Here is a 23314-nt window from a genome sequence, read left to right as displayed (position 1 = left end):
GGAACATATATTGACTTTTTTTTGTGTAGTCACATATGGGACGATGTGAAAGTAGCTAATAAGATTGTGTACTGGGTAAAACATTTGTAGTATATTTCAGATTTAGTGAGAACATTTTCTGAGATTTGCACTGGTACTTTATGTACATTTTTAAACTCCTTAAAGGGGTCATATAATGAGTTTTTTTACAAGATGTAAAATAATATATTTGGTGTCCCCAGAGTGCATACGTGAAGTTTTAGCTCAAAGTACTCCATAGATAATTTAATATAGCATGTTAAAATTGCCACTTTGTAAGTGCAAGCAGACATTAACTGTTATTGGGTGTGTCCTTTAAAATGCAAATGAGCTGATGAAAAACACTGATTACATTGATGGTGGTTTGTTGCCATTGAAACTCAGTTGCGCTGTCAATTATAATTTTACTCTCTTTCTCTTTGCACTAAATGGCAGTGCCATGGTTGGATAGTGCAGATTAAGGGGCGGTATTATTGTAATTGACCTTGCTACCTACATCACAAAACAGGCGAGATCTAAACAACCTATTTTTCACATGCTTGAAAAGAATGGTTTGCAAAAACTAAGTTACTGGGTTGTTCTTTCACACATTTTCTAGGTTGATAAAAGCACTGGGGACACAATTATAGCACTTAAACATGGAACAAGTCAGATTTTCATGCTATGACCCCTTTAAATGGTTTTAATTAAGTGATTTTGATAAAGGAATACTATAAAAGTGCTATAACTTTCCTCCGAGATATGACAACGTAGTCAGTCAAAATATCAAAGATCACACAGACATGATGCACTTTAGGCTAAAACATTTACTCTGATAACTAGATAGTGCAACCATTTTCAATTATGTCTGTCCCTAGAGACCTGGCTCTGAAATAAATCATCTCAGTGGGGAAATAGTTTATTTGCTGTCACTTGACTTTTCTGGCATTTAAATTTGGTCCCAGCAGACACATCAGGAGCACACCTGACCTGCTGTTGCCGGTACTTGAAGAGCCTCTGCAAACTGCAGAGGCTTTACATTAGAAAGAAAAGACATGAGGAGTTAATTAGACTTCATATCAGCATGAATGTGATTCAGGGAAAGTGCGCTTGCTTTAATGTTTAATAGTTGCGCCATTTTAGTGCAAAGCCTGGCATCTTATTCACATACCACCTATATTTAAACTTAACTTTGTCAAACCTGACTTTCTGTGCAAATGATGCTCATTAAATTTACAGACGTCAGTGTTATTTGGCTGATGCAATTAACGTTGTTCTATTTCCACCCACGGAAAGCAGGTGGTAATGGACTTTTATTTTAAAAGAACGGTTGTGTACATTTTCTGGCTATAGTAATCATAGCAGCAGTAATGGTAGCTGAGCAGATTTTTTTGTTCGGAAACTCCGGAAACCTCAATTTCACGGTCTGAAAATTTGGCTACTCTTTTTCTTTCAGATCTCTTGAGCACATTTTCCTGTATATAGGGTGCAGTGCCCCATGCAAACTGTCATCAACACCGATTTTGTGGTTACATTTGCACAATTACCTGCTTTGCATAAAACGGCACATGCAGCACGAGCCAATGAATGATTATTAGCAACTTGGAGGAGATCGGTTTAAACTCAGGAAACACAAACACACACATTCACACATTTAATATAAATTGATAAAAAATACCCTAAATGCACTGCAAGTTGCTTTTGATGATTTGTGTACGTAAATGGCAGCAGATGTGCTGCATCAGTAGTTCTCACTTCGGAGCCGATTCGATTCGATCCAATGGCACAGCAACTGTGGTAAAGGAACGTGGGTTATATTCGTAACCATTTGACATCAAGTCGATGACTGACAAATTGGGAATTTCTACCAAAGGGCCATGAATGCTGCCCACTTCCAATGCCCTGCATAGGGCCCATGCATAGAAGACTGGCCACTGCTGTTCCAGTACAACCCACTCAGCAACCTTAGATAACACTGGGAAGCATACTCGTTTTGGCAGTAGCAGTAGTTTCTGGTGGCAGATGCAAAATGAAATAACTGCAGAGGGTTGTGCTGCATATCAAGGTATTTGGGGTGGCTTTAGTAGACAGAGTTTTGCTCTACTGAAGAGAAAAATGCAAGCTTGGGTAACTCTGCAAATTTTACACATATGAGATCCCCAAGGGGTCGCTCATATGGATGTGAAGCCTAACACAGGTTTTCAAGAATTCAACTAATGAGGGATGGCATCAGACTGAAGGCTGATGAAACAGCATGAGCTACCCCGAGAAACCAGTCATTTAAGCAGGACGTTTCCGGAGGTGCTGGTGGAGTCCACTCAAGCCGAGCAAGCATGACCATCATCTCCAGATTGTGAATGGACTGTGCTGGCTGCCCAGAGGGCAGCAACATGTTGGTCTCGACATTGGAAAGAGACACCCACCCGATGCAGCAACCAACATCCGCTCTTCTTCCGGAGAGCCAAAGGCTAAGTGAGGGACACTTATTCCGCTACCTCCCTTCGAACTCTCTGCTGGCTGCAGACTCGAGGCGTGAGAGGATCCAGAAGGTTGGTTCCCTCCGGGGGAGGCTCTCACGGTGACTATTAGCTCCGGGAGCCCCCCGCCTGAACCCGACTGCACTGCAGGAAGTGTGGTACAAGGCAGTGGGATTGGAACTCCTCCTTTTTGAGGTAGGAGATTCGAGTCCTTGGATCTGAGATGGTCATCTTCTCACAATGGGAACATGAACCATCCACAAATTATTCTTACATCTGGACAAGTTTTGGCGCATAACTTGTACCGCATGCTTTGTTGTAAACCTATTTTTATTGAGGAGAGGTGTGCTTTGACTTTTGTAGGCAATCAGGTGTAGGATTTCCGAAAGGGGGGGTGTAAAATCACCAAAAAAATAGCATATACTTAACATTGCACCGAACTTTAAAGGGGACAGATAATGAAAAAATATTTTTACCTTGTCTTTGTTGAATAATGGTAGTCTACCCACATTTACGAACATACAAAAAGTGCTAGATATGCTAAACATCTCAGTCTCATAGAAATTCTTTGAGTGGCAGCAAAGTCAGCCAATCGGTAATGAGATTGCAAGTTAAGCCAGTAGGGGGAGCCAAATAGGTGCAAAATCACTTGTTTAAAATCCCCCACCCTAATAGAGCTGTCTGAGAGAGGTTTTTAGGAAGCTTCTAAGGCATTACAGACCCAAACAAAAAAAAATTGTCTACATGTCACATCACAGAACAAGGATAAATACCCCGTTCAATCATTCTGTGTCACCTTTAAAGGCTCTCTAAGCGAATCTGCGAGACGTTAGTTATTGTTGACGTTTGAAGCTGTTTTCAAACAGACGGAGCGTAGCTAACTCCTCCCCCTCCCCCTCCCTTCCGTGCTTTCATGAACGCGCCCAACCCCCACCCCCAAATCCTTTTTGTCGTTTATTGGCTGGAATACTTTGTTTTGTTTTGTGATGCTAGGTTTGGCCACTTGTTGATATTGCCGTTTGTGAAGCCTGTGCTGTCTACAGAGATCACGTTTTTTTACAGTTTGATCAGCGGACAGGCAGCAAGCAGATGTTTCCATTATGTAACAAAAAAATTTTATGGTCTAAAATGCTTCAATTCGCTTAGAGCGCCTTTAAGGACTAAAACTCAGAGCAAGCATTTCATAGAAACATGTGGGTTACTGCATTTGAAGAGGGTGGTAGGCTCCTTAAGAACATACCTCACATTGGAGTGTAAGTTTTACTTCTAGGGTGTAAGAGGTGCCCCAAATTTCCCATAGACAAACAATGTGGCTTTCCGACCGAGGATTTCGTAAAAATATGCGAATAAGTAAATTTGAAACCAGTGGTAAGCTCTGTAAAAACATACCTCACAATGGGGAGTAAGTTAACCTAGCAACCATTTTGGGACCCTAGCAACCGATCCTGCCATTATGAAAGGCCAAGATTGATATATTTGCAGTAAAGAATCATAGAGACATATGGGTGGGTTCATTTACTAAGGCATCCAATCAGTCTCTCAGGATTCTCACAGTGCTATTAAGTATAATCACTGGTGGATGACTAGCAACCACTGCTGAGCAGCCTAGCAACAACAACTCAAACAGTCATATCTTCAAATCTGAATGTCATGGAGACATGGTGGTTGGTTTTTATCATTCATGCTGGCAAGCAACCTCTGGAGTATTATCATTGGCCACTGTCTGGCCACTCCCTAGCAATCAAAGACAGTACCCTAGCAACCAATTAACAAAGCATATATCTCTGCATCAGAACTTCATAAAGACATGCCGGTTAGTTTATATCACTCAAACTGGCAAGCAGCCTTTGGAGTATTGTCATTGGCAGCTGCCAAGCCACTTCCTAGCAACCAAAGACAGTACCCTAGCAATGGAATTAACAAAGCCTATATTTCTGCATCAGATCATTGTAGAGACACAGGATTGGATCATTCCACTTGTGGCTTGGAGTATAATCACTGGTGGATGCCTATTTACTCCTAGCAATTGACTGTATCTCTCTATCAGACCATTGTAGAGACATTGGGGTGGGCTCTTTTGACTCATGTTTACATTATTGTAACATTTTGTCCCTCGAATTTTGCCACGGCAAGCACCACTTCACATTTTCTTCAGAAAATGTACCTATCTAGTTTCTTCTCCTCTTGCACACTATCTTTCCTCTGCAATCTCTCCTGATAGAGAGCTGTCACTCTGTAGTCTATTGTCCTTTTCCTGTTGCTGTACCTGCTAGAAACAGCTTTCATATCTCTCCAGAATCCCCAAAGACACTTGCTGCCTCTTGCTATAACTCTCTGCCACACACGCACACACATGCGCACACACACACTCTCATAACATCTCATAATTTCACTCAAAACATGTTTTAGTGAAGCACATCAGAATTTTACCGGAGCTTGTGTACCAGTAAAAAGAATTTAGCAACGCTCCGGCGTCTGTTGTGTTTTCTGTAGCTCCAATTGTGACTTTTTAATTGCATTGGTCCTCAAAACATCTCAGCATCTGTTTTGACAGGCTGCTATAAAACCTTGAGCATGTGCGAGCCGTGGGATCAGCAAAACAACAGTTTCAATGTTAAAGAAATGAAAAGTGTCGTTATTTATTTTTTTATTTTTTTTGATTTGTCATTCAGTGCATTCCTATTTTGTTTGGAAAATGTAGTTGTTCATTCACAATTAGGATTTTTCTTTTTTTACTTTCTTCATGGAAAAATAAGGATGATGATTTATATAAAAGGTTCTTTCTAATGAGAGTTGCTGTAATGAAGCTAAATTTAGGGTTTGCTTTTCTCTTTCATTTTTTGTCGAAATGTGTAATCAGGGAAGCTTATACTGTATGCATGCTATGAGTCTTACACCAGGTTCTGCTTTCTCTATGTCCCTAATTCCCTTTAAGAGAAATTGTCTAAAACTATGGCAGTATACTGTGAAAAATTGTGTTTTGTCATATACTGAAACTCAAAAGTGTGTTTCATGGAGTAATTCATATATAAACTGAACGTATTCAAGTTAAAATGAAAACAGGACTAAAACAACTGTATTATGCTGAGTTTACACCAACCAGGCGTCAAAATCGCATCTACCGCGTGTGGTTTGCCGCTTGAACATTTTGGATGCATTCGCGCATGTAGAGCGGAGTAGACGCGCGGAAAAAGCAAGCATTTGACGCACATCAGAGGCAAACTCCGTTTCTTGTGGGAGGGGCAAGTGCTATGCAGTTGTCTGTTTGCAAGATGTGCATTTATCGAGAGTTACCAGTTTGTATTTGGTCACCTTACTATAGGGGGAAAATAAACGACGCTGGTCGATACACGTCACGTGACTCAAAAGTGAAATGAGTATTACAACTTACCAGGTTGCCCAATGTCCTCACTGACACTCTTCCAAGCGAGGTCCTTTTTATTCCTGTCTCCTCTATAGAAATAACAACTTGTGTCGTATAGCTCCGGGTGACTGCTTACGGACAATATCAAGCGTTGGTTGAATTATTGACTCCGGCGGGGCTGCCACCACAGCAGCAAGCAGGCTCCTGATTGGTTAACGCGGCGCGAAATTCTGCCAAAGTTAACATTTTTCAATTTGGGCGTCAGTCGCAAATTTGCATGAACCGCAAAATGCACAAAAACACCATTCGCGTGTACCGCGCACAACGCTCAATTCGCGCCTTTCGCGCATGAGGTGGAAACGCAGCTTCCGCGCCACGCCAAACGCCTCTTCCGCACCGCGGGACCTCCTGACGCGCGTCAACGCGTCTTCACATTGACTTAACTTTGAAATCACTCGCGCTTCACGCCTCTACCGCGGTTGGTGTAAACGCAGCATTATACATTTGGAAGAACTGGCTAGTTGTCTAAGAAAGAGGAAACAATTTAAAGAGTGTTATATATTCACAAACTGGGACTGAATATGACAATATATGAAGAGTTTGGTTCCAAAACGCAATAAATCCAATTTGACAAATTTCGGTAAAAACGTGTTTTTATACCAAGCAAGTGACAAGATGAAAACCAATATTTTCTATTACAAACTTTCACAAAGCATCTTTAGGTTATAAAAACATAAAAAATTCAAATCCATAACTTGATTTTCAAAGATTTATTATAAAAACGGACTATTTTTTCCACAAAATGCAATAAATCCATGACAAGTTTTTATTCAAAATGCTATAAATCTATTGAATCAATCGCCTATATAAATGTGCATTCATCTTTGCCATGTTATATTCATTTAGTTGACTAGTTGTACACACTAATTAAAAATATAAACATTAATGTCATTAATCAAAACACTTACTTTGTCATATTAAGAACACTATCATTGCTGCGGTTATACTTGACGTCGTCGCTTAACGTTTTTCACAGCGATCAGCTGTAAAATGTTTTGGTCCTGCTCGATTTTCGTTGAGTTTGAGTAAAATTATGGAAAGGTTTTCATAATATCCCCAGGGGTCAATGTGTTATCATGACAGAAACTTGATGCTGTCGGCCTGGGCAAACAAGCACCCGTCTCCCGAGTGCCTCTTGCGTAAATTATTAGATGTTGATGGATTGCGTTTCTTTCCCGTCACAGAAAACCATCACAGGTTTAATCAATGCTATTAAAGTATTATTTTGTTTTTGATTGTTTGTTGATCACGAAGTACAAAGTAGATGAGGAAAACTAGGACTCCGTGTACTCAGAGCGCAGCCATTGTTTGTTTACATTGCGATGTAATCTGTGGAGTGGATTTATGGCATTCTGTAGAAAAGGGGGAGTGGCATTTATGGCATTTTGGGAAAAAAGGGAGAAAAGATGACAGAATAACACGGCGGATATTGGATTTTGCGTAAAATTAAGAATTTACTTTTAACTACTGACCTGATATAATACTGATTCTGGCAGTAACTCATTTTTTTCAAAAATGGCTGTTATTGCGTTTTGGAACCAAACTCTTCATATTATACTCCTTAAAAACTGAGCGCATTTCTAATAATATATCTGAATCCACCCTGGCTTGAAAAGTTCAAGAGCCATTGATGTAAAGTAAAAAAAACTGTTGTTCCTGCATGTAATTTGAGGCAAGGTGATTAACACCTGAGGCAGAAAATGAAGTCTCTCTCTCTCTCTCTCTCCCTTGCGCTCTCTCTCTCTCCCCCTCGCTCTCTCTTCATTCTTGCTGTCAACTTTCTCTGCCTCCATCTGTTCCTGTCTCTATGTATCATCTTCCTCTGCTTTTATAATCCCTCCTGCTTTTCATTTTTTTTTCCTATTCTTTGAATGTGTGTTGCTTCAGTAATGGCTGAGAGCATCATTATACGTCTAGGAAGCCTTTTATGGTGATATCTCACTTGTGCATCTTCAGCTTCTGTCTCATCCTCGTTCTGACTGTAAACTCTTAAAAACTTGACATGGCATCAAACCTGCTCTCTCAGGAGACCTGTTACATCACACAAGCTGTTATTTCTAGCCGAATCACTCCATGTGGTCTTGGGTAACAAGTGCATTGTACGTTGTGTCTGTTTAGAAGAGCAACAGTGTGATTAATACAGAAAATCTTGATACATTTTTGATAAATAAAATAATATATTTAATAGATGTTATAGGAATGTAACTTTATATACACCATTACATTAGAAGAAACTTTAATTTTGTGCGTGATATTATTAAGTGATGTGTTTTGGAACAGATATTTTATTGTGTTTATCAATTTATTTTTCAGCTCTTTATCGTGTATGCTAAAAGAAAAAAGTGATGTGTATTGCGAACTCTAGATAAAGGGGCACCTGAGTTTACTTCATTATTTTGCATGTAGTTTTAATCTATCACAACAAACTATATACAGTATTGTTAGAATGTAGTTTCATATTTCAAAACCTTTTAGCAGTAATAATATTGCAGTGACTGTAATTTGTTCATTTGTGACAAGAGTTTGCAGAAAACCAACACAAACCTCATTTTTTTGATAATTTTATGTATAAAATAATAATATGTCATTATTTTATCTGTTTCAATAAATTTGAATTGTTACAAAAAGTTGATTTAATATTTTCAGTTCCAGACATTTCCAGAAAGACTTTAACGTGTCTTCTTTAAAACCAAAATTAGGCTTCTAGACCAAATAATGCCAGAGTTATAATAATTTGAAGGTGTACCTTTTCACCCCCCACTCAAAAAGGGCTGCGCCAGTTAAAGGGTTAAAAATAATTATGTTTTAAATAGTGAGTTATTATCATTAATACAATTTTGAAAGGTCAGTTAAAGAAGTGTATATATAAAGTGCATTTTTTGCATATTTGTGCAAAACAATATTTAGGCCTATCTGAGAGGTTTTTCATCTCTGCTCTTGATTTATTGTGCTTGTTCAACAAACAATTAAATATGTTAACTAAACCTGAAATAAATGAATGTTGAGGTCATTCTAAGGTTGCAGATGTGTTGATCTCTCTTTTTGTCTCTCCCTCTGTTTAGTGTGGAGCCAGGTTGGCAGCGGGTTGTTCAGGTGGATCTAGAAGTGGATGGAGTCAGCAGTATGGTAGGCAGTAGATCTATATCCTGGGCAGTGGAGTACCCGGGTATCAGGGCCGGGACTGAAGAAACCGAGACACCGATCCACCTGGCACAGAAAGACCTGGTCGGCATTGTGCCTTTAGCTATGGTGAGACAAACTCTCTGTGATTTGTGTTACAGTTTCTTCAAGTCTTTTTTTTTTTGCCAGAGATTATAAACATTTGTAAGTTTACTGTTGCATAATCTAATGTTTTTAAAGCTTTAAAAAATATATTATTAAAACAATCCAAAAAAAATATGTTAATCTAAAATGTTCGTACTTTTATAAGAAAAAAATGTGTTCATCAGAGAAAAGTAGTCCCTAAAAGTACTCTGGTGTCATCATGTGGCATGTAAAATTATTCTCCATGGTTGAACTTGTAAAGCAGTAACATATAATAGCTAAAAATGCAGTGACATATTAGTGCTGTCAAATGATAAAAAACCCAATCAATTTATAGACTTGAAAAATGAAAACAAAATAATTTGTGTAATGTGTGCCAGTTTAATCAAAATGATGAATATATTTTTATTGTCTGACTCATTTTTCTTATATAAATTAATACTAATAAAGCATTCATTTAGCAGAATTTTGGGTAGCGAGTCCCATAATAAAACTCATCTATTTTAGTCTGCATTTAATACATGCATTACTGTCAAATTACTTAACTTTCACACATTTAAATTTACAAAGTTAAAATGTAACATGAAATCACTTACAATCATTATTATTTAAATGAATCAATGCCAGTGATACTGAGGATGCCATGAATAAAAAGAATGCGGATACTGATGTGTTAGTGACATTGTAGATAACATTGCAGCTCAGCAGGCTTTCAAATGCATATTTTAATATTTTAAAGATGCACTGTATAACTTTTAGAAGGATATTTTGACAATGCAATATAATATACATAACTATAATAAGTGGTGTGCCTTAATGAACCATACACCGCGGTTCCCCGTACATGGTCATAAATCTACAGTAGCCACTGATCTATATAAATGACTGGATTGCGCATAGAACGCTTAACGTAACAGCGTGAGGTGAAGCCAGCGCAGAGTTCGAGCCGCCATCTTGCTATACCCAACCGGCAGACGGCGTCATTGACTTCCATTCAAAATCATGTTTTAAATTCACCCGCTTTACAGCGTATCAGTCACGCAAGATTATTTTTAGGATATGTGTACGTAAATTAACTGTAAATTCTGGTGTTATTTGCAATGTTTATGCTTTAATCGGGCAGGAAAATGGATTTATAAAAAAACGTTAAGGTGAGTGTGTCTGCTGCGTTCTGTTAATGACACGGGAATAAATATTTTTTTTTTTTGACATTCAGCTACGCGGTCAGCGTTATTTCTCTAAATAAGTTTAGGTAACTTGTACGTTTAGATAACATCAGGGCCGGCCCTGGGCATAGGCGGAATAGGCAAATGCTTAGGGCGCCGCCGACCCCTTGGCCGTGCGCCCAAATTATTTATTTTTTTAATATATGTATATAAACATTTAACTATAAATATTTAATTTTGCACAAAAAAACATCAGTTATTAATGAATTATTAGTAGCATAGTATCTCGGAAGATCGTGCTTGTTAAATAGCTCTGTGGCTATACTGCACTAAAGCGGCAGTTTAAAATATAAACCCAGAATTCAGCGAACGTCAAGAACAAGAAATCGGAAACAACAATCAGACCGAGACGCAGGATTTAAATTAGGTTACATGGACCATGTTTAAATTTCAATGTTTCTGGACAGAAATACCAACTTTGTCTGGTCCCGCGGTGCTGAAGACGCGTGATGGCACATATGCACAGATATTTACGTGCAATCTATTGGAAAGCGGAAGAGTCATTAGTTGGCTTAGTAAAATATGAACAAAATGATTGGAACACAATTGTGATTCTGTGATTGTAAAGGGCACCAGGTGAAATCTTGCCTAGGGCAGCAAATTGGCCAGGGCCAGCCCTGGATAACATAAAACCAGCAAATTATTGCATGCACATACGGTACACAGTATGATTATTTATTTAGATTTCAGAATGAGCATGTTTGTCATTAATACTAAATATGTTGCGGTCTGTCTGCTGATCTGATACTGTAATGAAGATGAATGTATAATAACTGATTAAAAACTAAAATGTACAACTTTCAGTAAATAACTATGTACATGCTTAGGACGTTTGTGTTGTAATAATGTACAGGGTAACTTCAGATATAAAAACGAAGACTAGTAAAGTGATGTTTTATCATTAAAATCGGATCGCGTCCATTGATTTAATAGTATGTTTGGGTATACCAACATGGCGGCGCGGTGGCTTCACAGTTGTGACGTCATGCGCAATCCAGTCATTTATATAGATCAGTGACAGTAGCCCTAAACGACAAACTGCTCTACAGAGTGCGTTTTGTCAATACGTTGTCTCAGACGACGACATGTTTGTTCTGTGGTGGCTACACCGTAGCTTCTCTATGCGTTTCGAAAGGGAGAAGTGAGCTTTGGACTGAGCCGCTGGTTGCAATTTGAAATCTCACTGCTAGATACCTCTAAAATCTACACACTGCACCATTAATAAAGCACATTAATTTTGTTTGGTTTGGTATATATGACTCATCCATTTTATAATTTCCCTTGCTGTCTCTCACACACATGCTTTTTTAAAGTTATGTTTTTAGCCTTCATTTATGAAGTATAGAATAGACAGGAAAGCTTTGGGTGAAGATAGAACTTGGGTCGTCGTGAGCACACTGGTGCTATATGTCAGCGCACTAACCACAGGGTTATCGGCACTGACACACACATGCTTCTTTAAATTCTGAATTCAGTATAACCTTTGTCCAGTTGTCCAGAGTCATACTTTTCGCCAATATTTTGTGTAATAAACTGTTATGGTTGCATATTCTGTTACACCTACAAGAAAACATGACATCATCTAAACAGCAGAAAGTTATATATTATTTATAGGCAGAGCCAAAATGAACACCCTCCAAATGTCAAATTCCAATAAAAACTAGCTTTGGCAAGTAAGTTTTGACATCTGTGTTAGCAGTGCAAGCAATTCAAATAAAAGATATCTAAAACGTGTAGTAAAGAAACATCTGTTTCCTAAACATCTTAACAACGTTTATGTGGAATATCTAAAGTACGTTTTCTCCTTGGTAAGATGAAATGGTACTCCTCACAATGAACCACCAATCCCAGTGAATTATCAAAAAATTTGCATATGTCTTCATGTTTTGGTTTTGAGCAGACTGATCTTGTCTTTGAAGCATTATGGGATATTCTGACCTGCACTGTTTAAACAGCTAAATAGTGTCATAAAAGCATAAAATATGTATATTTGAACTAAAAAAAATACATTTAAATAATATTTTTCTAGCAGAATGTTTTTATCATATTTTTTAGCAAACTTACCTACTTAATCTGCATATTCAATAAGGCGTTAGTTAAAGAGCCAATAATGCTGCAGTAATTAATCACCCCCCTGTCCCCTCTCATCCGAGCCTTTGCTTGGCCATCTGAGGGACTTTTGAAGTCTTTAGCAGCTGGGATTCAGGGCTGCAGAGCTCACTGTCACACTTCACCGTCTCCTCACTAATCATTTGGCAGTGCTGTTGGCTCTGGTATGCATTGATTCGCATGCTTCCTCTGCCATGTCTTGCTTGTTGGTTCACCTCTTAATTGTCTGGCGGGTCGTTCTGGTATTTGAGGTCTAATGGGAGATTTCTGGTGAGGATAGAGCTCCTGCTTTAGACTCTTTAGGGAGAGCGAGCGGTTTGGATATCGCAAAGCTCCAGACGAGATCTCTAGAGGAGGAGGAGAGGGAGTCATGTGTGGCCAGCCAGACGGATTTCTCGCTTTTTCTGTTCAGATACTGAATAGAGAAGCGATGTCTATTTCTGCTGAGCTAAATCATTTGATGAATTATTATTTAAAGAAAAAGCTAAAAACAAATGTAACTTGTCTGAAAACTATTACATTCTTTTCTATGAATGCAATAACATGTCCTTTACTCTTGATAAGTGTAGTTTTAAAGGCCCTAGTACTGCAAACGTTCACGCTTTCAAAAGCAAACTTTATTGTTAAAAAAGGTGTTTTTTGCTGGATGACCTCCAGCCAATACTCCTGCCTCCCAGACAAACATCCAATTAAATCCCATTCCACGTCCTTTCACAAGCCTTCAGTCCTTTAAAAATGCTGTTCAACTGCTGTTTACTCTTTGAATCAGCACATGAAAAAAAAAAGTAAGTGAGACATCTGTGCATCTGTGCTCAGACAGCAAACCAATGCGACTGGACATCAGCTTCCACCTGGGCATCAGCTGTGGGTAGTAATACTAAATCATATGGAACAACGAAGATCCATAGATATTTATTGATTCAACCATCCAAATCTGTATTTTTCATGTTTTCTCAGCCTGGTCTCACTGTTAATACATAGTATTAATACACATCTTTCAGTCTTTTTTTGTACATTTGAATGGATGCTGTAGACGTATTTGCAACATTTCATTGTAGCATTATTTTGTTTTTACAGCTACAAAACATAAAGCATTTACAAATCTTTTATACCTGAAAAATTGCTGTATAATTTCCCTTTAACCATCCTAACCACCCTAACCCTACCCTAAACCAAAACCTTTTATATACAAAAATAAAAAATATGTAATGTATTATTTTTATATATTGCATTGTAACAGACAGAATTGTAGCATTTAAAATATTTTTTAATACACTAATACACCCAAAACCGTTAAAATCATGCACTGTTAAAAATAAAAAGCATAACACACAATAATCACAATAACTTATTTATTGGGAAATGTTAAAGCAGTACCAAAAGTAGCTAAAACGACGAAGTGGTGCAGCCATGGTCCTCTCTGGAGTATATGATGAAGTACAGAGAAGTATTTAAGTTATTAGTACACAAGAATGTTAATCCGGCTTCTCTGTCAAGGCCCGCATGTCAAATTTTAAAAGTACATAGACTGAAAGACGGCAATGTTGCAAATCCAACATGATCTCACAAAGTTCCGTGGTATGGTCATGGAATATTTTGCGAATTTTTTGCTGAACCCTAAAACGACGCGACAATAGTAAGAAAAAAGGACAAAACAGTTGAGTAACCAATCCGGCCACGGAAAAATGCGGAGATCCGTTACAATGCCACAGAAAAATTAGCAAAATATTCCGTGACTATACCATGGAAATTCGTAAGATCAGGTTGTGCAAATCAGAATTAGTTAAAGCACACTTTCGGTTGTGTAGACGTGTTAACTACATTGTTATGCTAATCCGTAAGCGAACACAAATTTCATAAGCAACACAATGTTTCATCAAAGTAGAATATCTGAATCCATCTTAATACAAACATATCGCGTACCTACCTTACCAAAATAAACAGTGCAACGACCCTTTCAGACCCTTTGCCTCCTGTAGCTGTTTGCATCTCGTGGTAAACCAGTAACGTTATATCAATGTTAATTTGGGTTTTTGCTCTTTGCTGATCCAGGAAGTTTTTGCTGTTGTTGTTAGAAAAGATGTCTTTCGTTTTGTGGCTCCTGTGCAGGTTGTCAATTCAGAAAAGTTTGCCATTCTCACTGTTTACAGACAGGAGGTGAGCGCACGTGAACACGTCGACGCGTGGTGGCATTCAAATTACGCAACATTACGAAAAAGGGACAAAAAAGGCAACGTCTGTTCGGACCGAGATCTATGATTGGTTGAACATTTTTTTGGTCCTATGCCTTTCACAGATGATAAATTTCTACAAATACATTAAAACAACTTAACATAGTCATTGCTATCAGGATGTGAGGACACTTTTAACCAGCATAACTAAAAATGTTTCTGGATCAAATCAGATACCCTACCTGTAATATGAGTAGGAAACACCAATGTCCGTGATCTTAATATTTATGAATAGGAATATGTACAAATTTGTACATCTTTAAAAATGTAAAGAATTAACATATTAGTCCTGTCAACACATCAATATTATACGTTTCAGTGAGAATTAAAACGCAAGTAAATGTGCATGTGGTATAACTACACGTTCTCGTGAGAACACATTGGTTTTTTCACTTTCTGTAAGATGCAACTATTGTATAAGATTAGAATACTGTTAATAAAATAAATAAATACTGCTACATGTGACATATTAACCCTCTGGGGTCTTTAGGTGATTTTGCACCTGCACGAACATTTGTGCTTTTTCAGTTGCTTAAAAACATATTAATGGAAAAAGTCTCAAAACACTGTGTTCAGCACCAACTGAGCTACAATATAACATGAGCAAAATGTATGTACATGTTTGTATTTTTGAGAGAAAAATGTTTATGTGTGGGGTTTGACCCCAGGGAGAGAAAAGGGAGCGAGAGAGAGAGAGAGAGAGAGAGAGAGAGAGAGAGAGAGAGTCTCTGTCCATGGTGCTGAAACATTCACAGCATCAGCAATAGACCAACATTGCCTATAATGTGATGTGGACAGCTGGTCGGTGTTTTGTTGTTTATATTTCTGTGGCAAATGCTGACAGTTGTGCAGTCGCTCTTGACCAAACAACATTTTATTACATGACAGTAGCGAAAATGAGGAGCTGTCTGCATCTAAAACAATAGTGATGATTACACACAAGGCTTCACAGAGGGTGTGCGAAGGACATGGCCAATTTGACAAATAGATGGTGAAATGTTTTAAATAACTTTGATGAAGAAATGTGGGCACTAACTTTAGGTATGTTCGACCTAAAGCAGGATGTGAGGTAAATTACTGGTAATCTTACAACTTCTTACTGGTAAAGATGCTATTCACACATCATCCAGCAATAACACTAAACACAGAATGCCTCTGAAAACTGTCCCTCTAGTAATGATGTATTTTACTATAAGTGTACAGTACCTTGACCTCTTAAATAAACTTATTAAAAGTTTTGATACCTCAATTGAAGAAGTCTAGTATATCAGTGAGAAATCGTTTATAGTGTCTATAATCCTGATGTCAGTTAATTTACAGCATGAATGATCATCCTTGTCAAAGTAATTTAAGTCTGCATTGATCCTCTCTGGTTACCCCGGAGACTCCATTAATGTTTTCTTCCCGTTTTTATCGTTTCTTGATGCACTCCATAACACAAACATAACTTAGGAGCAAATGTATGCACAAACAGAAGGCGGCTGTATATTTGCCCGACTTTTACTGGAAATGACATAAAACATGGTTATATATCAAGAGCACCCTAACATTTGAACCGTCCAACGATGTCTGCTGCCAAAGATGTGACCAGATATCTAATTTGAATGTCTATCAAAACAGTTAGATTTGTTTCGGGAAATATCCTTATAAACAACGCTGAATTGTTTTTAACCCATGCTTGTGTAAAAAATGAACAAACCCACAGCATTGGTGTAATTAATCTAGAAAATGACGACATTTGACCTAATCATTAAAGGAATAGTCTACTCATTTTCAATATTAAAATATGTTATTACCTTAACTAAGAACTGTTGAATCATCCCTCTATCATCTGTGTGTGTGCACGTAAGCGCTGGAGCGCGCTGCGACGCTACGATAGCATTTAGCTTAGCCCCATTCATTCAATGCTGCCATGTAGAGATAAAGTTAGAAGTGACCAAACACATCAAAGTTTTTCCTATTTAAGACGAGTAGTTATACGAGCAAGTTTGGTGGTACAAAATAAAACGTAGCGCTTTTCTAAGCGGATTTAAAAGAGTAACTATATTTTATGGCGTAATAGCACTTTTGGGAGTACTTTGACTCGCCTGAAAAGTCCACTCCCCTTCTCACTCTCATAATGGGAGAGGGAGGGTGTTATTGCGCCGAGTCGAAGTACTCCCAAAAGTGCTATTACGCCATAAAATATAGTTCCTCTTTTAAATCCGCTTAGAAAAGCGCTACGTTTTATTTTGTACCACCAAACTTGCTCGTATAACTACTCGTCTTAAATAGGAAAACATTGATGTGTTTGGTCACTTCTAACTTTATCTCTAAATGGTACCATTGAATGAATGGGGCTAAGCTAAATGCTATCGAAGTGTCGCAGCGCGCTCCAGCGCTTACGTGCACGCACACAGATGATAGAGGGATGTATCAACAATTCTTAGTTAAGGTAATAACATATTTTAATATTGAAAATGAGTAGACTATTCCTTTAATTAAAACAACTCAGCATAGGTTAATTTAAACCCATCAGTTGGGTTTATCCTTATTTAACCCCAGCATATAGGTTGAAAACAACCCAGCATTTTTGACAGTGATGTTGATTCAGGGTCACTTCTTTTGAAGATTCACTGCGAATGCTTTCTTCTTTGTAAGCCCAGTGACCTGAGATATCCTTTTTGAATGATTTATGCAGTACTAATAAACCTCTTCTTCACAAATCAGTGAATAACTTAATGATTCAAAGCCTGAATTTTCATCACCTGAATAATTCCTTTATAAAAGCTCCAGGCAAAAACATCTTAAATACTGTATATAACTAAAACCCAACGCACTGAGATAACATGCTAATCCACTCATAGGCTCGAATAAGAGAGGTCAAAGGTTAGGTGTTCATATGTCGGATGAGGCTTAGTGATGTACTGCTTCCGACCCTTCCATAGATCAGCTTCCCGAAGGAGGTTTTGAGCCCTGTGTAGGAGCTGAACTTTGTAGTCCAATGACATGAATCAAGCGGAGCGTGAAGAGCCCGGGCAGTGCCATAGCTCCGCGTCTTCAGTTGGTCCCACACCGTGGGTCACTGTAATCTCAGTTAATCACCACCAACAGATGGCTTCCACCGAGAGGGAGAGCGAGCGAGAGAGATAGCTCGGGGCTGTTGACACGAGCGCATCGTCCGAGCTTTGCTGTACGTCAAGCTTTCATCAGTAATTAGTTTTCATTAGGGTAACAGGCTGCATTGTCTTTGAGCTGTGATACGGGGCTAATAGGGTTATGAGTGGTGGATATAATCCTGTTAAACAGAGTAATCTATGAGTGACCTCTACGCAGGTCGTGGATTTATAACGCAAATAATCAGAAACGATGTGGAGCTCCATGCCGTCCGTCTGCATTTATGGATTACTAGCTTTCTGGGCTGTATCAGTCTTCTCTGAGTCACTTTCTCTCTTTTTTTAATTCAATGCATATTTTTCAATTAATGGTGTCCTTGCTGTTAATCAATTCGAACAAAGGGACGTTTAATAGCTTCTGTAAAGCTCAGTAACTCAGACTTCTGGGACGAGAGAGAAAAAGAGAGAGAGAGAGATAGAGCGAGCATCAGGGGACTGTTGAAGGGAGTCGAAGTTTTATGAGAAAATTTTCCGCTTTGAAAAACATTACTGTAAGACTGGTGCAGAGGATCTCTCAGGTGTAGACTGGCTGCCTGACAGAGACTGAATTTGTCATCTGTTTCAATACTGCGTAGAAAAAATTACTCGGAGGAAGGAAAAGGAGGAAGGCATGAAAAGAGTGGGAAATCAGGAGAGTTTGATGAGTGAAGAGGGAGAGGAAGATGAAAGATATTTTCACATATGTGTGTCTATGGCATCCGCTGTGTGTAAAATGATGTGTTATATGGGTCATCTGAAGATAGATCTACCGGTGGGTAATTGAGGCAGATCAGATTTGTCAGCACAGCAGGCGGCTCTGCTTTGAGCTGAATCACGCACACGCGCGCACACACACACACACACACACACACACACACACACACACACACACACACACATTGATTAGATCTGTCCATCATCATTCAAAACATACTGTAGAGATGAAGAAAATAGGACAAGATATTTACTGTCGTACCTTATACACTATGCATTCACACACATGCTCGTTTGAAGGGCATGTTTGACATAGGACACATTTTTGCATTACAAAAAAAAACATCTTGACACGGCATGTTAAAAATGTGATGCTGAGACGTGAAGCTTTGAAGTCCAGCAGTATTTATTTTGACATTTATTGTGTGAGACTGTGGATTTGATGCACAGGTTGTGTTTTCATAGCTGTGGTGCTCGTACTAAAAAAGATTAATTTGGAGACACGATGTCTCTGAGAGCGTTTTACCAAGTCTGGTTACCAGGTTAAAGCACAGCATGCTGCTTTATAATGACATATAAAAGTTGCTTCTTTTAATTCATCTTTTTCAAAGCACTACTGCTAATGTACCGTTAAAGGGATAGTTCACCCCAAAATGATAATTTTATCATAAATCACTTACTAACCCCCTATGTCGTTCTAAACCACCAAGTGCTCCGATTGTCTTCATAAAACACATTTTTAGATATTTTAATGAAACCCGGGAGGCTTTTGACTTCAGTTCACAATCCGTTTCCCAGAAAAGAATTCAAGACATCACCAAAAAAGTCCATGTTCTGTCAGCCTTCAATAATAATATTATGAAGCGACGAAACACTTTTGTGGGCAAAGAAAACAAAATGAACAATTTAATTCAACAATTTCTTGAGAAAAACTAAACTACGATGCATACTGCTGATGTCACCAGCTGATGTAGTTGCCAGAGTATAGACACAAAATACGCTGGCAAGAAATTTGCGCATTTATAAAGTCTGTTTAAATATTGTTTACAATGTTTGCATAATGCTTTTTTAAAAAGCGGCAAAAAACATTGGCAACTACGTCAGCAGTATGGGCCGTAGTTTAATTCAATTATTATTTATTTATAGTGCTTTTCACAATAAAAACATAAGATTAAACCGTAGTAGCAAGCGTAGTAATAATGTAACGCATAGAAGAGGGTGCTAAGTTAAGCCAATGTCAGCTGACTCCCAAGGGGTTAAAAAAAAACTTATGAGAAACAAACTCCCAACTTTTTAGTCAGGTAGGGAAAAGTCCTAGGAAGGAAAAAATTCTTGAGAGAGAGCCAGACGTACCTGATTCTATAGAGATATATTAAATAATAAGTATGATTATCCACAATTTTATGGAAATTAAAACACTTTAAATATCTGTTTAATATCTGCTCAGTTCCAGACAGGCTAACTATTGTGGCATAAGTATATTACCCAGACAAGTTATTTGAATGTTTAATTCTGGACAAGCTTACTATGAACTGATTGTCTACAAGTGTGTTTTGGTACTCGGCCCGATTCTCTTTTGCAACCCACCTTTAAGAGAAATAAAAAATACAAACTATAATTGTTCAAATACATTAGAAGTATGAAACAGTACAATTTATGTAGATTGTATATGTAAAATAAATCAGGACTGAGGTCCTGAAATGTTTTAGTTCATATTGAAATCTTCAGTAATATTGCTTTTTTGATTGCAGACTTGGGTAGTCTGAGGTCTTTTCAGGTCCAAAGAAATGTCAACCCAAGACAAACCCGAGAAAAATAGACCAGAGTCCGATGCGAACCAGTGGCAATTTTTTAAACCCGACTGGACCCGAATGTAAATGGCACCGACATGTGCAGAATAACAAACTAATTTAAAGGTATAGCGGAGGATTTTCTCAAATTTTAGAAAAGAACCGCCTTCTCCACTTTTAAAAAAAATGCAATTGCACAACATTCTTGATTGACAACTAGGAAGACCAATAGTCTTGATGATCCACCCAGAAATAGAAAATCCTCCGCAATACCTTTAACTTTATTTTTATATTACATAGCAACACCTCACTAGTCAAGAAAGTTCAAATTAATTGTAAATTTAAGTTGAATAAACTAAAAATTTAAGTGCAACAAAGGATTTTTTTACAGTGCACCATTTGAGCTACAGAAACACAGCTGAGATGCAGATCACAGACATGCAAACACTTCTATTAGTCTGTCAGCTTAAAGGCTGCGACTGTTAAGCACTCTTTATTTCCAGCACCATGTTTAAATGGTCTGTCACAGAGTAGTAAGTTCATGTTGGCGATTCGATGGTCCACACTTGTGAAAGTCGTTTTGCTCTTGGCTCAGCCTCCAATGCTGGCAGCTGCACATTCATAACCAGTAAAGATAACATGTGTTCCTATCTCAGTGCAATTACACAAACACTCCCACACGTTCTCCTTTTTTGCATTTTCAGACACTAGAATTACTTTTTCAGTATAAGCGTGCAGTGGATGTTCCCTGGAAAGCCAAGTCTGGTCATTTAAATGCACCAGATGTCTGTCCCTTTAGGGAAGCCGTGCCAATAGGCAGCCATCTTTGCAATGTCTCCGGGCCGTTAATACAGTCATGCTACTTGAATGGTGAAAGAAATCACAATAAAGCAACATATTTAAACAGGACATCAACTACACCAAAACATTTATTTTATTAAGCTGAAATTGAGCTAAAATAACACTTTTTAGAGGTTGTTTCAGCTACTAAACATGCATACAGGTTGGAAAGCCCCTCCCCCAAATAATTTCTTGATTGATGATTGGTTCTTTTAATTTGAAGGCGGGACTTCCGTCACCAGAGCGGCCATATTGAGCATTGCATTGTTCCCTATTCATAGTAATAGCAGTGCCAACTCTTTTCATATCCAATATCTAGGTTGTGGTTTGGGCTTTGTGGAGCTCTTAAGGGTTTTAAATTGTGATGCCAGTAAAAGTAAAATCTAATAGTCATGCAAGCTCCTATTTCTGGTGGTCATGGTTTGCAGGACATCCTGAGGTGCCGTGTCTCTTCTCTACTCTACTTATCTACTCCTATTTCTCCTTCTCATTCCATCTTTCTGTAGGCTTTCATTTTGACTATGCAAAATCAGTATCATATCACATTTTTTAGCATGCTGTGACACACATTCTCTCCACAATGACAGCTCTGAAATATGAATCCCCAGTGGCTAATGCATTCGTCTCTCTCTCTCTCTCTCTCTCTCTCTCTCTCTCTCTCTCTCTCTCTCTCTCTCTCTCTCTCTCTCTCTCTCTCTCTCTCTCTCTCTCTCTCTCTCTCTCTCTCTCTCTCTCTCTCTCTCTCTCTCTCTCTCTCTCATCATAATGCTTTCTAGTTGAATTAGCATGATATAGTGTGGTAGTTAATTGGAGAAGCCGTAGAGTTCATATGCATCGTGCCGGCGGTGATAGTAATGAACGCATCTGATGAGTGTTGATGAGTAATGCTCCATTCAGACTCATGTCATATACTCAGTACCTCTCAATCCCATCATGCATTATACAGACATCCTAAATGAGATCCACAGTCACTCGTATGATAGCAGATACTTTAGGTAATTCAGTTCTCATTTCCAGAAAGATTGTGTCTCATTGGCACATGTTCATCAGTGCATGCAGTTTTTTAAAGCACACAGGTTATTGGTGCTTCAGTGGGTTCTTCAAACGTGCTTTAGATATCTTAAGGTGGGGGTAGCTCCATCATCATTTACTCATAGAGCCGGGGATTTTTTGAGTAATTTTTAAGCTGCTCCTGTTTGTATAATGACATATTAACCATGGCTGTCAACCTTTAAAATTGACCATCATAAAAGCACTCAACATGTGTGATGTATTCCTAGTCCTCTCAGTTTATTATTTATGTCTTATTAATAGTGAGCTGTGACCTTGAGGAACAATGCGGATGGATCTTTGAAAGTCAAGTCACTTACTTAACTGAATCAACTGCTTCGTTGAAAAAGAGCTGGCTTAAATGAACGATTCTTCAAGTGGTTTCTGAGTTATCAGCACACTTCTGTTCACCCATATATTATACTGTATATTTTATACCATATAGGCTTAGTTCTGGGAAACATTATAATCGCATTCCTTGTGTCATTCAAATTTTCCGCTTTAGTTGAATATTTTTAACTTGCACAGAAAAGATGCCTTTGAGGCGAATAGCAAGTGTTTGTGCCCCAATTTGCGTCAGTAGCATTGCTCCATGCGAGTTCACGTGCATTTGTGTCTTTGCATTGACTTTGTATGTAACCTACTCATAATCATTTACTTATTCGTTTAACAAAATTGTTAAATTTGCTTCTGGTGTGTACACAGCATTATTTTTCAGTTCATGCACACCTATGAAATAGTTTTTGACCATATTACATTTTCATATCATGTGAAGTTTAATTGAAATAACACATTTATTTAATTGCAACATATAAAGCATAGATATATGTGTGGTAAAAAATAGAATGAATAAAACAATTCAAAAGACAAAAATGAATGCAGTAAATAAAAACTACTTGCCCACTTGCTTCATTCCTGATACTATTAAAATTGAACTAGAAATTGACTCTGATTTGTGAATTATTTAAAATAATGCACACTTGTCGTGTAACGTGGCATTGACACCTCGGGTGTGCATGAACTGAATAATTTAATGGCCAATCATCAATTTTTCTTAC

General features: G+C 38.1%; 1 protein-coding gene across 2 annotated transcripts in view; it reads left to right on the top strand.

The window, feature by feature from the left end:
* Positions 1–23314, top strand: part of LOC129413382 (transmembrane protein 132C) — a 326965-nt gene that overhangs the window by 234837 nt on the left and 68814 nt on the right. For both annotated transcript variants that reach the window (XM_055167095.2, XM_055167094.2), the window contains exon 4: positions 8961–9147. In XM_055167095.2, the coding sequence (XP_055023070.2) occupies positions 8961–9147 (187 nt within the window). The remainder of the gene's footprint in view (positions 1–8960; positions 9148–23314) is intronic.

The sequence above is a fragment of the Misgurnus anguillicaudatus genome, chromosome 5, assembly GCF_027580225.2.
Source record: "Misgurnus anguillicaudatus chromosome 5, ASM2758022v2, whole genome shotgun sequence".
In the NCBI taxonomy this organism is placed as follows: domain Eukaryota; kingdom Metazoa; phylum Chordata; class Actinopteri; order Cypriniformes; family Cobitidae; genus Misgurnus; species Misgurnus anguillicaudatus.
Note: the sequence above shows the minus strand (reverse complement) of the source record. Positions and strands in the feature narration are given on the sequence as shown.